The 20,108-nt window shown below is 36.8% G+C and overlaps 1 protein-coding gene across 11 annotated transcripts in view; it reads right to left on the reverse strand.

The window, feature by feature from the left end:
* Nucleotides 1-4,973: 4,973 nt before the first annotated feature.
* The window catches only part of LOC106057109 (coiled-coil domain-containing protein 9-like), a 43,112-nt gene continuing 27,977 nt past the window's right edge, over nt 4,974-20,108 (reverse strand). For 8 of the 11 annotated variants that reach the window (XM_056024552.1, XM_056024561.1, XM_056024555.1 and 5 more), the window contains 4 exons: nt 11,519-11,593; nt 8,977-9,881; nt 7,343-8,126; nt 4,974-6,602 (listed from right to left, as the gene is read on the reverse strand). In XM_056024552.1, coding sequence (XP_055880527.1) covers nt 7,353-8,126; nt 8,977-9,881; nt 11,519-11,593 — 1,754 coding nt within the window. In that variant the 3' untranslated portion in view covers nt 4,974-6,602; nt 7,343-7,352. The remainder of the gene's footprint in view (nt 6,603-7,342; nt 8,127-8,976; nt 9,882-11,518; nt 11,594-20,108) is intronic. The other 3 variants (XM_013214174.2, XM_056024559.1, XM_056024558.1) reach the window with 3 other exon arrangements.

Here is a 20,108-nt window from a genome sequence, read left to right on the forward strand (position 1 = left end):
CCCCTATCCCTACCCAGACTAGGCCCCGCACAATCCGTTTCGCATAGGGCCCCGCTATCTCTAGCACCGCCCTGGGCATTGGCATAATTATTAATTAGTCTTTCTTAGTGTGTACAAAATATCTAATACATGGTGTCAGATGGACCGACTTCACCCGCCACAACCGCTGGAATTAAATGGCAACGTCAGGTAGGTCTATACGCTAGCAAGTGGACTGGATACAAGAAGCAGAGAAGTTCAGTCTATGACATTAGACATTGTGATCGAGTACAATTCTAGAACACCTTCCAATGGATGGATAAGGAGTGTAAGGTGAGTTCAAGCAGGTCCTTCCACACAATTCACTGCATTCTTAATTCGAGAAATAGGGCCTACTGTCTGCCTAGATAAACATGTTACCTATGAATGACATGTTGTTTCCAGTGATCTCAGTACAAAGGAGAATCATTTGACAACTTAGTCACTGACATCAAACTCAAGGCAAAGACATGTGAGCTTGATTCGCTAAAACATTTTCTAATAAATGATAATAGGATAGTTGGTGGAATAAAGAATGAGAACACCCGAGCTAGAGTTTTAAGAGAACCAGGCTTAGAAAATAAATGCCGGGCAGCTAGACTGGCAGCTTTAACTCAAACAAAGAATGTGGGATACAAGTGGGGAATTCAGCTACCACTAACCTGAAAAGAACAAAAGGAAATGTGAGTTGTAGCTAGTGTGGCAATCAACACAAACCACGTCACTACCCAGCTTATGGCGAAAGATGTCACAAGTGTCATAAAAGAAGTAATTTTTGGTCGGTGTGTACATCAAAGCCAGTAAGTGAATTCAGAAGATCAAGATGACTCTATGGACAATTTTTTTTTCATTGACTGAATTGGCTCAAAGTAACTAATGAAATTCATTACTGTTGAACATAAATAAGTTACATTTACGTTGGATACGGGAGCACAAGTCAATATTCTCCCATATAGAATTTTCAAAACAGTTAAAAAGAAACAAACTTACAACTTACATCGAGAAAGAATTTTGTTGGTATTTAAAGAAATGTTAAAAGGAAAACAGCCATAACAGAATTTCAAATAGTGGAGCCATTCAAAGCCAATTATGGGTCCACATGTTGCCAACACATCAGAAAAGTAGATTTTATACACTCTTCAGCTACGCTGATGTCTGGCCTAGGCTGCAATGGACCTCAATTTGCTTGAGAAGAATTAAAAAAACTGGGTTTTTAGGCACATTGCGGCTAGCCCCAGATATCTACAATCTAATATGTATGGCAGAACGAGCTATACAAACATTGAAACAGCTTCTTAATAAAGAAAGAAGGTTGGATCAAGACCCATATATGACCAGTGGCGTAGCACCCATGGCGGAAGGGGTTCAATGAACTCGGGCCCACGACCATTTAGGGGCCCACACCCAATGGCATAACAAATAGGCTATGGGACCAGGGCCAGATTTATTTATATGCAACATAAGCTATAGGTTAGGGCCCCCAAGAAATATATTTAGTAGTTAAATATTATATCTGAACTAATATTGGGCCCCTTATCTTAAATAGCTTAGGGCCTTTTAAGTCTAAATACAGCACTGCATGGCGCGTGATTAATGATCAATTGTGACCTGCCCTTGGGGGTGACAAAAAAGTGGGGTAAAAATAACTGCAAGTTTGTAAAAAAAAAAATTAAAAAATTAATTACAAATTAAAAGTTTCCTTAAAATATCCTTAACGTCATATCAAACTTTATTAACTGCAAAACATTAACTCGTGCTTTTAGTTAGAGCATGGTTAGAGTCTGTAAACAAGCCGCTTGGATGGTTTTGATGAAAAGAACTGCTTTCATCGGGTTTATTGTAATGGTGTGACGGTGTGTTGGTGGTGACGTTTGGGTCCCATTCTTTTTTGGGGGGTTATTTCCCCTCTATATTAATTAAACACATCTGAAACCAAAAGAAAATCCGCTGCCAAGGACAGACGCAGACGGCCGAAAGAAAATCTAAATCGACCACCTGCGGACAATGATTAGGCCCTGGATGTGGCAAAATATGTAGGTCACAGCTGGGGCTGCGTAGCCACGGGTAATACTGCATTCCTCACTAATCTTCGGACTCGAAGACAAGCCTTATTTGTTTATAATTAAACCGTTGATAGTTTTTCCTTTTTTCTGCTCTTTTTTAAAATAAAAAGTAATGTATATAAGATATTCAACAAGCTTAGGAAATGTTACTTATGAAATCGTTAAAGTGTTAAAGATGTTGACTATTTGTGCTACTTATCTTGACTTCGTAGACTGAATTGGAGATCTAGAGATAAAGCGATCATTACATTTAGCATGGAATAGTGTCTTTCACTTCAATAGCTGCCTTGTCGTATGGTATGTGCACTGGACTGTCGTTCGGATGCTCTCGGATTTATACCCCGAGACAGCATCAATGTTGTTTGTTTTCCAACCGAATTGTTTAAAAAAAATAAAAATAATAATAAACAAGTTGACAAAGACAGTTTGTAAAATGTTTTACATGTTTCGTATGTTCCTTCAGAGTTGAAGATAGTTTACTTCCTAGTCCAAACCTCCCGCAGGACGACGGGGGATGGGAGCGGGCAGGGTTTGAACCCGGGACCATCGATAAAATCCGAACGATAGTCCAGCGCGCAAACCGCACGACCAGGCAGTGTGGAAACACAAACTGAAAATCGGCCCCCGAAGTGGTACACCCAGGCAGGTAAAAAGGCAGGTTTCAATATTATCAGAATGAAATTCTATGAAAGACTAATGACAGAAAATAATGGAGAAAAAAAGGTTAACAGATCTCGTGTGGTGCCCCAGCAGACCAAAGGATAGGTGAAAGTGAATGTGAAGTTAGATGTGAACCTGGCCTAACTAAATGAATATTTAATTGATCTAATTGTTTTGTAAAGGGCCAATCTCTTATTCCTCAAGAATAAAACATTTCCGTAAAAAACGTTTTTTTCTTTGGTTAGGTGTTCTATCCTTTCCCTTGTCCAACTCTTCAAGCTTTGCACACAAGGAGCACATTGAAGAAGTTGACAATACTGACGGACATTTCATCGCGTAGTGAATGTTTTTTTTTTTTTACTTAAGCACGCACCAGACTTTTATTTAGAGGTCATCGTGAAGAGTATCGTTTAGGTGACTCAAGTAACAACGACAATTTCTTAGCAGTACAGAAATTCTTAAGAAAACAACAACAACAAAAACACAACCTCTGACCTCAAAGCGATATAAAAGACCTGTTGGACAATGCAGTTTGACCAAAAAATGCGCCATTTTTCTCTATCATGGTTGGTAACACTCAAGAAATATTAAAAGTTGATTAAATTAGCATTATTTCCTGAAATTGTTTTGTGAGCTCCGATGACAAAATACCCAAAGATCATTTGTAGGTGTTTTATATTTGTGAGAACCAGAAGTCTGCAACATTGGCTGAACAAATACTCCAAGAAATACAAAATCATCTTTCTTTAAATGAGTTGCGAGGCCAAGGCAATATGAGCGGACAGGATGCAAGATATTTACACAGTTCTGGAAGAGTATGCATGTGTGAAAACAGTTCAATATTTTACATTAAATTACATCCTCGTGAGTGCTTTCTAACAACAGTCAGCATCGATCCGTTCTTACACTTAGTTTCAACAAAAAAAAAAAAATACTAGTATGTGGACACAAATAATGTGACTTTTTTTAGCTGCAAAGATTTTTAAATGTGGAAATGCAACTTTTGGCATCCATAAAACTCCTGTGGAAGAACTGACTTGAACTTCTCTTTCTGGTAATAATTTGCTTGAAGCTATGTCCTCTGGAGCTGAATCATCTTCTGCACTAAATGGTGAACTGTGGGTATTGAAAACTGGTTCCAATTTCTTAAAATTTGCTTTCTAATTCCACAATCAAGGAATCCAAATAAGTCTTGTATTTTTCAACCATTTCACAAAAAATAGCTTCACCTTACAGCAAAGGAACATGACAAAACCTTCAACACTTGCTGGCCTGGAGAAATAGGATAACTTTGTTTGAAAACTTTTTACATGCTTTTACATTTCATGTGCAAATAGCCCATTGAAGCCTGTTTGCCACTCTTCCTTAGAAATATTTGTAACAAAGTCACAGTCAATGTCCTTCAAGTAACAATTTCTTCCTTGAGATCTTCCTTCTCAATATCTTGCAGATGTCAAACCAAATCTTCAAATACTCCACTGCCTGTGTAGTGACCATCTCTAGCTCTGATAAGTGTGATCCTCGAAGTAATTGGGCCAATTACGTTTGGCATTCAATGAATGCTTTGCAGAAACTTTCTTTTGTTCTTTAAGTTTCATTATCAAACTTTTGTTTTTCCTAAGCAGAGCGCCATCAGTTGTTGCACTTGCCATATTGTTCAATGCAGTTCAACACAGTTGTTCATAGCATTGAATAAACACTGGCCTGAGTTTGCGTCTTTCACTGACTGTTGTGACTTATTGCCAGTGAGAATATCTTCCTTTACTTTCAACTGTTTAGAATGACGTTTCTTTAGTGTCTTCATCAAAAGTTTCAATAGTTTATATAAATAGTTTAAATTATTTATTTTTTAATATATAAGCATTTTGTGTGTGTATATATATATATATATATATATATATATATATATATATATATATATATATATATATATATAAAATGTGAGAGCACACCTAATATTTGTATCCGTAATTTGTTCACCCCTGTAACTAATTGTAACGGAATGTCAGGATAATTAAGTAATTAAGTCTTAGTGTGTACGAGATATCTAATACAGCACCTCTTGTAGCAGCTGTGTTAGTAATAGACATCACATATTATTTGACATCTGTCAATAACATTTCATGAATAAACATCTGTCAATAACATTTCATGAATCAACATCTCTCAATAACATGTCATGAATCAACATCTCTCAATACCATTTCCTCAATGATCAAATGACACAAAAAATCATCAAATGACATTTTAATTCATATAGCAAAGGATGTTACAATTTATTGACAATAGAACAAAACACAAGATATTTGAATTCTTCACTAATTGACTGTGGTTTCATTGCACCATGCTGTGTATTAAGTCTACACAATTCTGTGTATAGTTGCTAGTGGAAACAAGAATCAAACTTTGACTAAACTATTAAACTTTTATAAAATATGCCTAGAAAAAAAAAAGGGTTACACCAATTCTTTGCTATGTACATAGACTCTGACTTAGTGGTTTATGGAGAGGATGTGGTCAAACTGTGATGAGAGTGTTCTAAGGCCAGAACTATGACCAACCACCTACATTTGAAGGCAAGGTACTAGGTGGAGTGAAGGACACCATCAAGCCTTCTTTCCCCTTAGTCCATGAACTCCTCAGTTTGTCCCCACACTGTGACACCACTACAGGGACAGTAGCACACCACTAGTCAGCTCCAAGGCAAGAACAATACAAAGAGCACAAAGTAAATGATTGACAAGTCTCCAGAAGTGTTTCCCATTTGAAAGAGTTCTAGCACTGAACACAAAGACCTGGATACAAACAACCTTGTGATCATGGCAGTAGACATGGCAGTAAACAAGTGTAAATAGAGAGTTCACATTCACACCAAAAATAGCGTTCAGCGTGAACCAAACACTGCTGTGATCATGGCAGTAGACAAGTGTAAATAGAGATTCAGCTGAACCAAACACTGCTGTGATCATGGCAGTAGACAAGTGTAAATAGAGAGTTCAGGGTGAACCAAACACTGCTGTGATCATGGCAGTAGACAAGTGTAAATAGAGAGTTCAGCGTGAACCAAACACTGCTGTGATCATGGCAGTAGACAAGTGTAAATAGAGAGTTCACATTCACACCAAAAATAGCGTTCAGCGTGAACCAAAACACTGCTGTGATCATGTAAAAAGTGATGTGTGATCATGTCAATAGAAAGATCTATACAAGAGTCATGTCAGCTATTTGTGTCAGTCACGCTCAAAACATATTGACTTCAAGGACTATCAAGGTCATGTCTGACAAACATTTTCATTTCATTAAAGATCTGTATAAAGTTTTGTGTGTGCATGGTTCTTAATTGCTTTGAAATTATAAATCGCAATTGAACATTCTTTGCTGTAGCCTATTTAACTTGAAAGCATACTGATAAGACACCACAAACTGACATAAGTTAGAAAAGTATCTTTAGTGCTCATGCACATAGACACCTCAAAAGTCTACTCATAGAAAATGTAAAAACAAAAAAGAAAAATGAATATTAGTTGATTTTTTTTAAAAGGACTCTTTAGCAATGTTAAACTTGAGAAAACCCAGACTACAAACTAAAATACAATAAAATATTATGATCAAGGACTTAGTTGCTATTGGACAGTGACACAAGGAAACAGCATGTCAGAACAAAACAAAACCACTGAATATGTTACAGAAAAATAAAAATTCACTACAATTTGGACAGTTGCTTTGGTTAGAAACTAGTAGTTTCTCTTCACAAGGAGGTCAAGAGTTGAGTGTGGTTAAGTATTCCAATAGTCTCTTCTTGATGAACTCCCATGATATTATGTCGAAAACAATCTTGTCCCCATGGTGTGGGCCTTGGATCTGGGGAGAGACATTCAACAATGAAAGAAACTTATAGAAAGTGTTGGGCCATGCTTCAAATGACATACATTTGATTTAACATCAGTATTAGATTGTTTATTAAACCTTGTTATATGACATACATTTGATTTAACATCAGTATTAGATTGTTTATTAAACCTTGTTATATGACATACACACAATATCAATTCCAAATCCTATTTTCTTGTAAAAGTTCTAAAGAAGACATTCTTCAGTAGGTTCTATATTTCTAATTTACAGCTGGCTGGTCACTTTCCAATGGAATCAACCAACTCACTGTGTGTATCAATTGCAACACTCAACAAGGTTTTGTGATTTGCTTATTTGATACAAACATATGTTTATTATATACAAGTTTTATAAAAGATAAGGTGAGGGTCAATCAAGATCAGTCATTGGGTCACTGTTCAAATTAGTCATCTAAATTTGTCTGTTGAAATCAGATACTGAAGCTCGCCTGATGAAATTAGTCATTGAAGTGATTCTGTCACTGGAGATGGTCAAAAGAAACATGTCCTAAATTATGAATGTTTGTCTCTTTCCATTCATTCTTGACTGTATTCAACATGTTCAGAATTGGATTGTGAAGACTCTTTCAGCAAGTCAATTATTAAAGAAGGCAACATCCTTAAGTCAAGGTTAAGTGAAAGATTCTTACTAAAGTAAAAGAAATAAATATATTTAAGTTAAATGTTCAAACAACTAAAAACAGTTATTACCAAGATTGGTTCATGAAGAAGATGATTCTGTTTCAGCAGTGGAGATGGCTGATACTTGGGGGGTACACTTTGTGTCATCTGGGGTACAAGCATTGATATCCTTTATGCTTGCACCATCACAAGATTTATCTGAGCTACTAGGAACCATGTCCTCAGTATTTATTACATCAGAAATTTCTGTAGCAGGTTGACTTGACCTGATTATCTCTGTGGTTTGACCAGAAGAACAATTTAGGTTACTAGTGATGATATCCTCTGTAATTTTACCAGACTTTCCTGGGATACTATAATCAATACTCTTGGTAGTTTCACCAGATGAAATTTCTGGAGAATTCATATTGATATCCTCAATTTTATCAGAAGAACTTCCTGGGGTATTGGCAATGAGCTCCTGAGTAGTTTGACCAGAAGAACTTCCTGGGGTATTGGCAATGAGCTCCTGAGTTGTTTGACCAGAAGTACTTCCTGGGGTATTGGCAATGAGCTCCTGAGTTGTTTGACCAGAAGTACTTCCTGGGGTATTGGCAATGAGCTCCTGAGTTGTTTGACCAGAAGTACTTCCTGGGGTATTGGCAATGAGCTCTTGAATGGCTTGAGCAGAAGTACTTTCTGAACTATTAGCAACAAAATCCTCTGTGGTTTCACCAGAATTGAAACTCTCCCTAGGTAAGTGTTCTTCTGAGGTGCTGATTGATTGGTTAGGCTCTATTATACTACTTGGTATTTTATCTTCAACTAGAGTTACAATCTCATTGGAAGCTTGCTGGAATATCTCTTCTTCTACCTAAATAATGAGACATGGGATAGTATTAGTTGACAATGGAATGTGTATACAAAAAGAGGTTTACATACAGTAAGCAATTAGAAAAAAAAATTTTAAGCTTCATAAAAATCTTGTCACTAACTAAATATGTACAAACACATGAACATACTTATGTGACAGACATATCAAATGATTGCTATTATGGTTGTAATTGTTCTGTTTTCTATCTCTTTAGTTAAGAAAGTATCTGAGAAAAGATGGATATTGTTATCAATTATAAATCTAATGTCATTAGATTAGAATCTTGGCCAAAGTTTATGTTGAATTCAATGAGATTTTGATTCCTTGTGAGCATTTTCCTAACCAATGAGTCAATGGGAGGGAAGAGCTAATAAGTATACAGTCACAGATTTCTTGTGTGCTAGCTACAGAGTGTGCAAGCTACAGAGTGCTAATAGCTTTGGTAGCACTAAACTTCCATCTATTACATGACCTTGTATCAAATATTATTCACAATTTAGTTCTGCAATTGCTATCCCAGTAGTCCATGGTCTAGCCTAGCTCCACCCAACCTTTGTATTAGTTCTTTGATAACAGTGCTTTAGTCAGATTGGGTTCATATTCGTGAAGAACAAGAGAAAATACAATGTGCTGTAGGTAGTATTGTTAAAAAACAAAAACAAGTTCACATGAAACAAACACAAACAAACATTGAAAAAGGCAATATAAGTAAGCTTTGAATAAGTTAGCTTTGAATAAGTAAGTCTTGATGTTCTTCTTGAATGAAGCTTTTAATTTATTTTAAATTTATCATTTTATTTAGCTCATGTTGAAATTTGATCTATCTATAAAAATGTATAAATCAGTTTACCTTGCTACTTTCATGTGAATCCTCAAACTGATCTTCTTCTTCATCATTCTGACTAGTAGAATCACTAGTTTTAAAAGGCTGATCAGACTCTTTCTCTTCCAAGGCCTGGACAGAAGCAGAGCCTTCAGGAAGACTACAGGAAGATTGTGAGGTTGCTCGAGGAGAAGTGTCACTTGCCCAGTTCAATACCTTCACATGACCTGGTGGTGTTTTCATGAAATCAGGGGAAGTAGGGAGAAACTCAGGGGCCTCTGGATTAAGTCTGCACTCCAAATGAAGATCTTGTTCAGGAACTTCAGCTTCTTCTTGAGCACCAGATGATTCTGTACAATCTTCCCACTCCTCACTGTCCCCAAAACTTTGTGAGTATGAAGAGGTTCTTACTCGAGATGTTTCAAGTTCTGGTAAAGGCACTTCATCCTTAGCTTGGATCACTATGGTATCAGCAGGCACACCATTAGTAGCATTTATTTCTTTGGATTTTTGACTTTTTTTTTCCTTGTGTGCTTTTCCAGGTGATTGTTTCTCCAGCTGATTGGGTGTTCGTCCAGTAGGTCCTCTGCGTGAAGTTGTAGAAGTGTGATTAAGTGCGGGAGCTGCTCTGTGGGATGCTTTATGAGGCACATCATCATACTCCACCTCAACACTGTTATCACCAGCAGTGTTATCAAATTTAACTAGAAGTAACTCCTTCTGACATTCCACAAAACGGTCATCACCACCTGACCAGGTTCTAGGTCGTGGAGACTTTTCTCCAGGTGTGTTTCCATGGCCTCTTCCTCTACCTCTACCTCTTCCCCAAGAACGCACACTTTTAGCATCAGGGCCAGTCACTGGCTCTACATGGTGCTGAGGACGTGCTTGTGGTACATGTTCTGTTGGCTGCAGACCACCTATAGCAGAGACTGGCAAACAGTCAAAATGAGTTGAAATGAAAACAAGATATAAAAAAAAAATGTAGCCCTAAGTTTTAAATTTGTTCACAAAATCTACATGCAGCTATTAAGTCTAAAATTTAGCATAAAATCTACATTCAGCTATTTAGTCTGAAATTTAGCATAAAATCTACATTCAGCTATTTAGTTTGAAATTTAGATATTAAATCTATATTAAGCTATTAAGTCTAAAGTTAGCATAAAGTCTACATTCAGCTATTTAGTCTAAAATATAGATATTAAATGTACTATCCAAAATATAGCTATATTAAGTTTACATTCAGTCATATACATTTAGCAAATGAACATATTTCTACAAATTGTTAACTGAAAAAGAAACCAAAAAGTGAAATGTTAGAAACTCAAAAGAAAATAATTCATAAGCTTTTCAAAAAAACAACAACAAAAAAACAAAACAAAACAATACTACAAACTAGTTGAAATAAAAATTGGTCAAACAAATTACCTTCAATGTGTAACTATAGGTAGCAAAATCAAACAGAATTACCATATGACTTGGGTACATAATCATAGTAAGTTTAACTAAAGAGAAAGAAACAATACTTTTATTTCTCCCCCCTCTTCCTGTCTAAGCAAAAATAAAAGCATGCACTGGAAAAAAGAAAAGACTAGCTTGGCTAAGCATGACCCCTTCAAGTCAGGAAATAGGGATCCAACTTTTTAAAAGTCACAAATGATGTAGTGAAAGCATGTATGTTATTACTACACAAAATACTGTATTCTTTCCTAATGTTGAAACTTGAAAGGACAAACTTAAATTATTAGCATGCAGGAATGTTCACAGTACATACTTAAGGCAGGCCATAAACCAAGAAGTCAGTATGAAGTATTAGGAAATGAACAGCACAGTTCAGATTGCACATACACACTCCAATCCCCCTACACATTTTGTTAGATAATGCCAGTTAAACTTTTTATAAACCCCCCCCCAAAAAATGCATCAGCCAATGCCAAGAGACCTAGCAGTGAAAATAATATACAGAAAGTCAATAGTTAATTATGCAGAGCAGCATGTCAGTGAAGGAGATAAAACTAAAGTGACACATTAAGCTAATGTTACATCTATGTTTCTCAGGCCAAGAAAGAGGGAGATTTATTCACACCAGAGGTTTCACTGACAAGATAGAAGGGGTCTCACAATATACACATGATACACTCAAATTTTCTAAGATTATGGAGGAGGGTTTTCAATTCTTGTTTTACATGTTTCAGATGTTCCTTCAGAGTTGAAGATAGTTTACTTCTGTCCAAACCTCCTGCAGGTTTTGAACCTTGGACCATCGATAAGTCCGAACAACAGTCCAGTACGCAAACCGCATGACCAGGCAGCCATCCATATACAGAAATCTATTTCCAATTCAACTTCATTCATTTTTGTAAAACCACTTACAGCTGTTGAACCTTACCTTACAGATCCAAACATAAATGAAGCATGCTAAAAACCTCAAAGAGGAACATGCAATAAAAGGACCATCCTAAAAGGTATCATTAACATTCAATTAAAAATAAAAAAAACAATGTAAAACAAAGGTAAAAAGCACATTTACAAGTGGCCAGGGCTACACAGAATGCTCATGCCATTCTACCTTTCCCTAGAATGGCACTTCTTGGACGTTCATCTCGCTCTCCCCTGTCAAATCGACCACTACCTATTCGACCAGCTTTCAAATGCAAATAATAAAATATTTAACTTTTTATGAAATATATGGAATACATTTATGAAACATCTGAACCAAAATGTGATCAATTACTATAAAATTACTCATGAAATGTTCCACGAGGGTATTTAACATTTGTCTAGTACTAAACCAATAGGTTAGGAAACATGAGTTCTGTCTCTACACAATGAACTTTCAATATCAAAAACAAAAAACAAAATTGTAGTTTGTGAGTGACACTCAAGGATTTTTTAAAATATTTTTTTTTTTACCTTTGTCAATGTTTTTACGTATGCTTAAAAAACTGAAAAAATAAAATACACAATAAAAAGCACACAATCAACATTCAACCAAATACTAAAAAACTTGAGAATAAAAATAATACACAATCCTCTAGGAGGAATACATTGTTAAATGATTTTTTTTTGTTTCATTACTCTATGTTTTAATGTAGAAATCACACAAAAGTAATCTGTCCCTATCCCACTCAGATAAATCAAATCAGCTGCTAGCATGGCAGAGAAAACCAAGTCAAAAATATTAAGTGGCAAATCTACTGTTTTTTAAGTGGCAAGTTAGTAAGACAAATTTCCTTATGGATAATAAAGATTATTATTATTATAATTATTATTATTATCCAAGAACATCAATTAAACATCTGTTTGTTTTGTTTTCAATCAACATTCTAATTCCAAGAGAGTGAACACAATTGCCATACCATTTCATTTTGGCCAAACACTTGAATAGATACCGTCTGTTTAGAATCAACGAGACTGTTTCTCTATAATTGAAACATACATTTTGAGATTGCAGAAAAATATTACCTGTCTCAGGCAATGTTCCCTATAAGGATAGTTGCCAAATTCCTTGCAGCTTTAAAAAAAATAGTCCAAACCCATATTCATCAGAACAGCATTTTATGTTCATATTGGCACATTTGGAGGCATTATTCTAGTAGCTTTAGTTGTTTTCTTTAGAGCTCCAGTCTCAAAGCCATTAAGAATGTTATGAAAACCAATGAATGGTAGACTTGAATTTTTGTTCGAGAAAAAGAAAAAGACACTAAACTGCACTAAAAAAAAAAGAAAATTATTTCAGCACTGAAAAGAGTTAAGATCCCAGAGAAAAATACTGTCAGGTCCAACAAGCTCTGATAGATACATGATTTCTGTTGCGTAGAGTAGAAATAGATTTAACATTGTACTGACTGCAACACATTGCCATGAACTGTTGGATTAGGAAAAGTTGAAACTTCTGTTCCTGCCCTATAGACATTTTAAGTCTTCTATAATATACTAAGACCAAAGTAATTTTTACAGGTCAAAAATAGTAAAGTAAAGAATTTCTATTCACATTGAACACATTTGGGAATATTAATAGATGGTGATAAACATTGTTATCAGCCTCTAGTTTTACATAAGGCAGGAACTCAGGTGGCTTATATAACTACAGAAATATGTATTGATTGATTTTTTATTTGAGGCACAACGGCACAATTTAGGCCATGTCGTGCCTGCAGTCCCTTAAGGACTACTCTCTCTCTAAACAACAAGGGCCAGATTCTATACAGTCATATAATTAAAATCAAGGTCTATTCACAGTTAAAATAGTAAAGGTAGTAAAAATTTAAATATTTGGTAAAAATCTAATGTAAATAGTGCATGTTCACAAATTCAGAAATCACATCTTCGTAGATAGCCCCACTTCCCGAATAAAGCCCAGTACCTTCCCAGGGTCGACATTATTAAATAGTGTTTTTAGATTAGTGGCTCTAAAATATTTCGCCCTGACATCCTGGTATCTGGGGCAATCAACGAGGATATGTTCCACGGTGAGGCGAGAGTCACAGTACTCGCAAAGTGGGGGCTCCTCTCTCTTCAGTACAAAAGAGTGCGTGATGTAGGTGTGGCCAATCCTAAGTCTGGACATGGTTGTGCTACCACGCCTTGTCAGACCCTTAGATGTGGGCCGCCACCTGACATCCGCCACAATCTGCCTGAGTTTACTGTGAGTCTCAGCCTCCTATCGGTTCTGCCACTCTCGACAGGTGGCAGAGGCAATACTTTGTCTCAGGTCCGAGTAGGGAATTTGGGTTCCTGACACCGCATGATTTAGGGCTCTCTTTGCTTCTCTGTCTGCGGCTTCGTTTCCCTCAATGCCAACATGGGAGGGGACCCAGATGAAGGTGACATGCCTACGGTCGGCTGTTATTTGGTCCAACAGCTTCAGGCTCTTATGTACCAATGGGATGTCAGTCTTCATCCGCCCCAAAGCTTGCAATGCAGATTTGGAGTCGGAGCAGATTATAAATTTACTCCTTTCTGATGCTTTTACGGCCATAAGTGCAAGCAATATTGCGTGCAATTCGGCCGTAAAGATGGAGCAGCCATCGGGGAGTCTACGGGAGATTGTTTTGTTCCGAAAGGAGCAGGCACACGCGACCTTTCCCTCCATTTTGGATCCGTCTGTGTAGATGGTGCCACAATCTCCGTAGCTCTCCTGCAGTTCCCTAAAGTGGACTTGTAGTATGCTTGGGTCTGTATTTTCTTTTTTGAAATTAAGGAGGGATAAATTTAATTTGGGTTTATTCATTAGCCAAGGAGGATTCTGAGGGGTTTCTATTTTAGAGATTTGGTCAATGGGTGGGGTTAAATTTTGGATGGGTTCTCTCATTCGAAGGCCCAACGGCTGTATGACGTTAGGCCTTCGATTGTATAATTCTACCTCTGTGGGGTTAAATATGGAGTCAAAAGCAGGGTTCGTGGGGTTGGATTTTAGCTTGACTATATACTGCATTGCAAGCTTTTTCATTCTTATATCCATGGGGAGTTCTCCAGCCTCCACATGGAGACTTGGGATAGGTGATGTACGAAACGCGCCGAGACAGAGACGCAGGGCAGCATTTTGTATTGGTTCCAGTATTTTTAGGTACGACTTCCTTGCTGCTCCATATATTATGGATCCGTAGTCTAGCTTGGATCGAATTAGACTCCGATAGAGCAGCAGCAAGGTATCTCTGTCAGCTCCCCAGTCCGTATGGCTGAGTACTCTTAGTATGTTTAATGACTTTTGGCATTTCTTCTTAAGTTCCTTAATGTGGGGGAGAAAATTAAATTTGGAATCTAAGGTGCGGCCTAAAAATTTTGTAGTTTTCACGACAGGGATCTTCTTTTTGTGTATAAATAGTTCAGGGTCTGGGTGGAGTCCCCTTAGATTACAAAAATGCATACTAACTGTTTTGGAGTCTGAGAATTTGAAGCCATTATAGTTTGCCCAACCCTGAATTTTGTTTAAACATAACTGTAATTTTCTTTCTAAGGTGTTCATGTTTTTCCCATAAGTAAGAATGACAAAGTCATCAACATACAAAGAGCACTCTATGCCAGGAGGCAGCGCATTTATGATGCTATTTATTTTAATGTTGAACAGGGTGACTGACAGAATGCTGCCCTGGGGTACACCCATTTCCTGGTCATGAGTGTCAGAAGCGGAGTTGCCCACTCGAACCTGAAATTTTCGATCTTTCAGAAATTCCTCCACAAAACGGGGGAGGTGTCCCTTAAGCCCCATAAGCGCCAGGTCACGTAGAATGCCATGTTTCCAGGTTGTGTCATAGGCCTTTTCTATATCGAAGAATACAGCTACTAGATGTTCTCTTCTGAGTAATGCATTTCTAATATAAGCTTCCAGCCTTACCAGGTGGTCAGTTGTTGTCCGCCCCTGCCGGAATCCGCACTGGTAGTTTGAGATCACTTTATTCCTTTCCAGGTACCAGACCAGCCTACTGTTAATCATTCTTTCCATGGTTTTGCAGATGCAGCTTGTTAGTGCTGTTGGTCGATAGTTAGCTGGGTCAGAGCTGTCTCTTCCCGGTTTAGGTATCGGTATAACTGTGGCTTTCCTCCAGCTGTTTGGGAAAGCGCCTGTTTGCCACACACAGTTATAGACCCCTAGCAGGACTGCCAATGAGGGTTCGGGAAGGTGCTTGAGGAACTGGTAATGGATTTCGTCTTCTCCAGGCGCTGTGTCATGTGACTTGTCCAGCGATTCCCTCAGTTCCTCAAGCGAGAACGGTTTGTTGTAGTCTTCATTGTTCTCTAACCTGAAATCAATGGGGTGTCTTTCCTCCCTGGTTTTGACTTTTTGGAACTCTGGCGTGTAGTGTGCAGTGGATGATTTTTCTGCTATTGAGGATGCAAGGCAGTCAGCTATTTCTCTGGGGGACGTGACAGTTCGTCCTTGGTTTTTCAAATGCCCTATTGCATTTGATTCTTTCCCTTTGATTCGCCTTACTGCCTTCCAAACCGCTCTAGCAGAAGTTTTGGCATCCAGACTGCCAACAAAACTTCTCCAGGAATTCCTTTTGGCTGACCGTATGGTTTGTCTAGCCTTTGCTCTAGCAGAAATATGTATAATAATACTGAATGTATCAACTGTACATATTTTCACACATTGTCTATACTAAATGTTTCAAAAGAACATCTGCTGCTGAGGACAGACATAGATGGTGAAAAGTAAATCTAAATCGACCACCAGCAGACAATGGTTATACCTGCGTTAGATATGGCAATATATGTAGCTCACAGCTGGGGTTGTGTAGCCATGGGAAATACTGCATTCCTCATTGATTTTCAGACTTGAAGACAAGCCTTATTATTATCATATGTTTCATCTCTAGAGATATTCATAGTGTCAATATTAAGGTATATATAATAGCTTCTCCTTCGTGATCGAAGATGAGTACATTTCTCATTTTCTATGGACTCAAAGCCGGCCACATACGAGGCATGGGTGGGTTTGGTCAGTTGCAGATAGGCCAGCGTCTTCTCTCAGCTTTTTGTTGGTTTGGCACTCTTTCACCCTGGCCACTCTTCTTGCTTCAAATCTCGAGACTCCAAGACTCACAGCTTCACGCCATGAGGAGCGATCGAGAGCTAGTGCTTCCCAGCCATGAATGTCGATATCGCATTCCTTGAAGGAGCTCTTGAGAGTGTCTTTATAGCGCTTGTATTGACCTCCCTGGGAGCACTTTCCCGCACACAACTCCCCTACAGAAGTCGTTTGGCATGCGGACAACATGTCCTGCCCAATATTAAGGTATAGGCAGGACAGTCCATCTTTCAACTGTTCCATTATTCCTAAATGTCCAGGCTGGAACACAGAACTTCCCACATTCATCTAAAAAGTCTAAATCCACTTCTATAAAAAATCTAAAAGTAGAACATTGCATATTGACTAATACTATCAAGTTACCCCCACTGGGCATTCCCTTGTCAATCCTTATGCTTCCCATAGAGTCAACTCTACCATAAAAACTACAGCAAATATTTAAAGACATGGAAACAATGTGTATGAGAATTTATATCTTCTGCTTCTAAATTTTCAGCATGGATTATTGAAACAAATTCAGAGAGTTTATCAATGTGAAATATAGCAGAAGTTTGGGCTATGGAAAGACCAGATGCAGTGATCCTATTGGTTATTTCTGATGCCTGCAGTGAAGAGTCTACTAAAAATATTTCCAATTTGAAATTATATTTCTTGTCTCAGTAGATGTCCCCCATCATAATCAAAAACTTCTTTGAAAGCTTGTGATCTGAATTTTGGCAAAATTTTCTCCAATGAATATCAATGATAATGGGTTATTTCACAAGATTTTCTAACTGGCAATGTGTGCTTCCTCAATAAGATTTTGGGTTGAAACTCACACAACGTAACCATCAATGATTGATGTGTTAAAATTTTCCTTCATTTTTAGAAGAATTGTGTGCCCTGCTGAGAAATACAAAAAGATTGTTGAGTTCATTTTGTTTCCCAGGAACTGAGTCTGTTAGTGGAAAAGTCCATTATATTGCAAGAACAAAAACTTTCAAAGGAGATTTATGTGACCATGAAGTACATCTTTTTTTTATTGTGCAAGAACATCTGAAAAACATCTTCCTTAGATCTATGGTGCTGAACTAGTGTATACTACTGATATCTAGGTCTGATTTACAATCTAATAGTCTACTCAGAGCATTACGATAACCAACCACACTCTCTCCTGCCCAAAAAGTAAATAGGCTGCATGTCCAACTGATTTTAACAACCTGGTCAGAAATACGTACACGTCCTGCCTAGTATACTATTGAGTGTAATCTACCACTCATGACATCACATAGAAAACCAGTGAAATCTGACCATTTTGGATGCGCAGAAAAATTATATCAGAACAAAATCAATCACTAAATTTTCATTAAAAATAAAATACAAAGAATAATATATTCATTATCTGTAAATCAAAACACATTACATCAAAATTTGTCCAAACCATCAGTTTGAAGTTGAAATCCAACTCATACAATTTCAAAAATAAAAAAAGATTTACCGCTACAGGGTTAAACAAACTTTCTAGTAAATGCAATAAACATGCATACATACAAATGTCCTTTGTTTTGACTTGGTCCATAAGGGTTTCCTACATACATACAAATGTCCTTTGTTTCCTAAATGTATGTTTTATTGTCTTTCCTAAAATGTCCTTCTGTAGCTAATATCTGAATTCTTCCATGTCCAAATTCATGTCATTGTTCACCATGAACATAGAGTTTGGGCTATGTCCCCTTCATTTCCCTCAGCCTTAACCTCAAACTGGAAAGTATTGGTCATCCCCATCTTCTTTCTGGCATCTCTCAGCTGATATCTATGGACTTCTTTCTTTACTGATGCTGTGATGTCCAACCTCTTTCATTCTTTTTATAAATCTGAAGCTCATTTAGATAGCCATGTTGGTAAGCCTAGTCAGCAGTCCTCACTTCGACACCAAGTTGTTATGTTGTTAGGGTTTTATAGAACTGAATTAGTCACCTTCACAGGATGCACAATTCAAGAATATTAATCCAGTGAAACAAATCAGGGAGGCACTGAGGTAGAGTGGTAAAGTGCTTGGCTTCCACTGGGGGCCCCAGGTTTAAAATCTGTGGAAGACTGGGAAGACCTTAGGGCACCTCTGAGTCCACCGAGGTTTAATGGGGACCTGACATTAGTTGGGGAAAAGTAAAGGTGGTTCATCATTGTACTGGCCACATGACTACCTCATTACTATCAGCCACAGAAACAGATGAAACAGTGTTACCAATGGGAACAATTAATCCCCCAAATTCACATAAAAGTCCTATCACTCTGTATATGTTAATACTTCTCTGTTCAATAAAGAATCTCTCTCACTCACATGTGTGTCCACATTCAGAGAAAGAAAACTCATTGAGTGCGGTGTTGTTGTTTTTTTAAAATGCTACTTTTTTGGAAAAAAATAAGAAAATGTTCCAAACATGCCTAAATCAAAAATGTATTATTCAAGTACCAATGAAGCTATAGTAACATATTTGGTATCAAAGTAAAGGTAAATGAATGGAGAATGTGAAAATGTAAACATCTTTCTATTTAAATATAAGATACAAATTATAATCTAAATAATATGACCCTAAAAAAAAAATGGATGCCAGCTTTAGAACTTCTGAGACCTAAATATAGATTTTGATCTTAGCATTACTGTTGAAACATCATATTAGACTATTGGCATCTTTTTCAAAAAGAAATGTGATAAAACAGTCAATAAAAGATGATGAATCAATGATTATATTAATTATTTTTACATGGCTTTTTAGTCAGAAAAGGGAAAAAATATTGCACTATTTCTACCAATAACAATAGATACCAGTACTAAATCTATCAATCAAATGTATTATGTACATTTGAATCAATGGGATATAGATCTAGATTTATCTTCTTTTTATTAGCCTAGAAAATCTTTCATTCTAATACTAGACCAGTGCAAGACATAGGCTAGCGAGAGATCAGAGCATAAATCTCTAACTAGAATCTAGCTGAAGGACAATAAAAATTCTAATTCATTATACCTAAGATCTAGATCTAGATCATTATTACTATTCATTTGTAATAAATTATGGATCTAGAATAGTTTTATATTTCACTTTTATTTAGTAGTAAGCCTTTTGGAGTACTTACAAGACAGAGTGCAACTTGAACCTGTATAAGTAGGCCTATAGTCATGGTGATGATTTTTACTGATAAACAATACTAAATAACAATTGCTACAAAATATACAAAGAGAAAGCCCAGCATGGTGGATGAATATTGGATTTAGATCTACCATTTCTGTTGTTTTCATTTATCTTAGGCTTAGATCTATAGGGATCTACCCAGGTGTAAAGATAAAAGTATAGATCTAGTCAACCTTTATCTACATTCCAGACCTAGCCTAAGCCTAAGGACATACTAGATCTAAATCTAAATGCTAATAATGTCCAAGTCTGTTTCATCCTATGCTAAATGTAGATCAAGATCTAAATCTTCATTATTACAATTCATAGAAGTATAAATAAAACAATAATAAAGCTTCTTCAGTAGTAAACATTGTGGATGTGTCTTGGACAAGCATAGCCATGATGTTGTAGATTTTTACAGATAAACTAAACAATAATAAAAAAAAAAAAAAAAAAAAAAAGAAAATGGGCAA

The sequence above is a fragment of the Biomphalaria glabrata genome, chromosome 3 (assembly GCF_947242115.1).
Source record: "Biomphalaria glabrata chromosome 3, xgBioGlab47.1, whole genome shotgun sequence".
NCBI classification, from domain to species: Eukaryota; Metazoa; Mollusca; class Gastropoda; family Planorbidae; genus Biomphalaria; species Biomphalaria glabrata.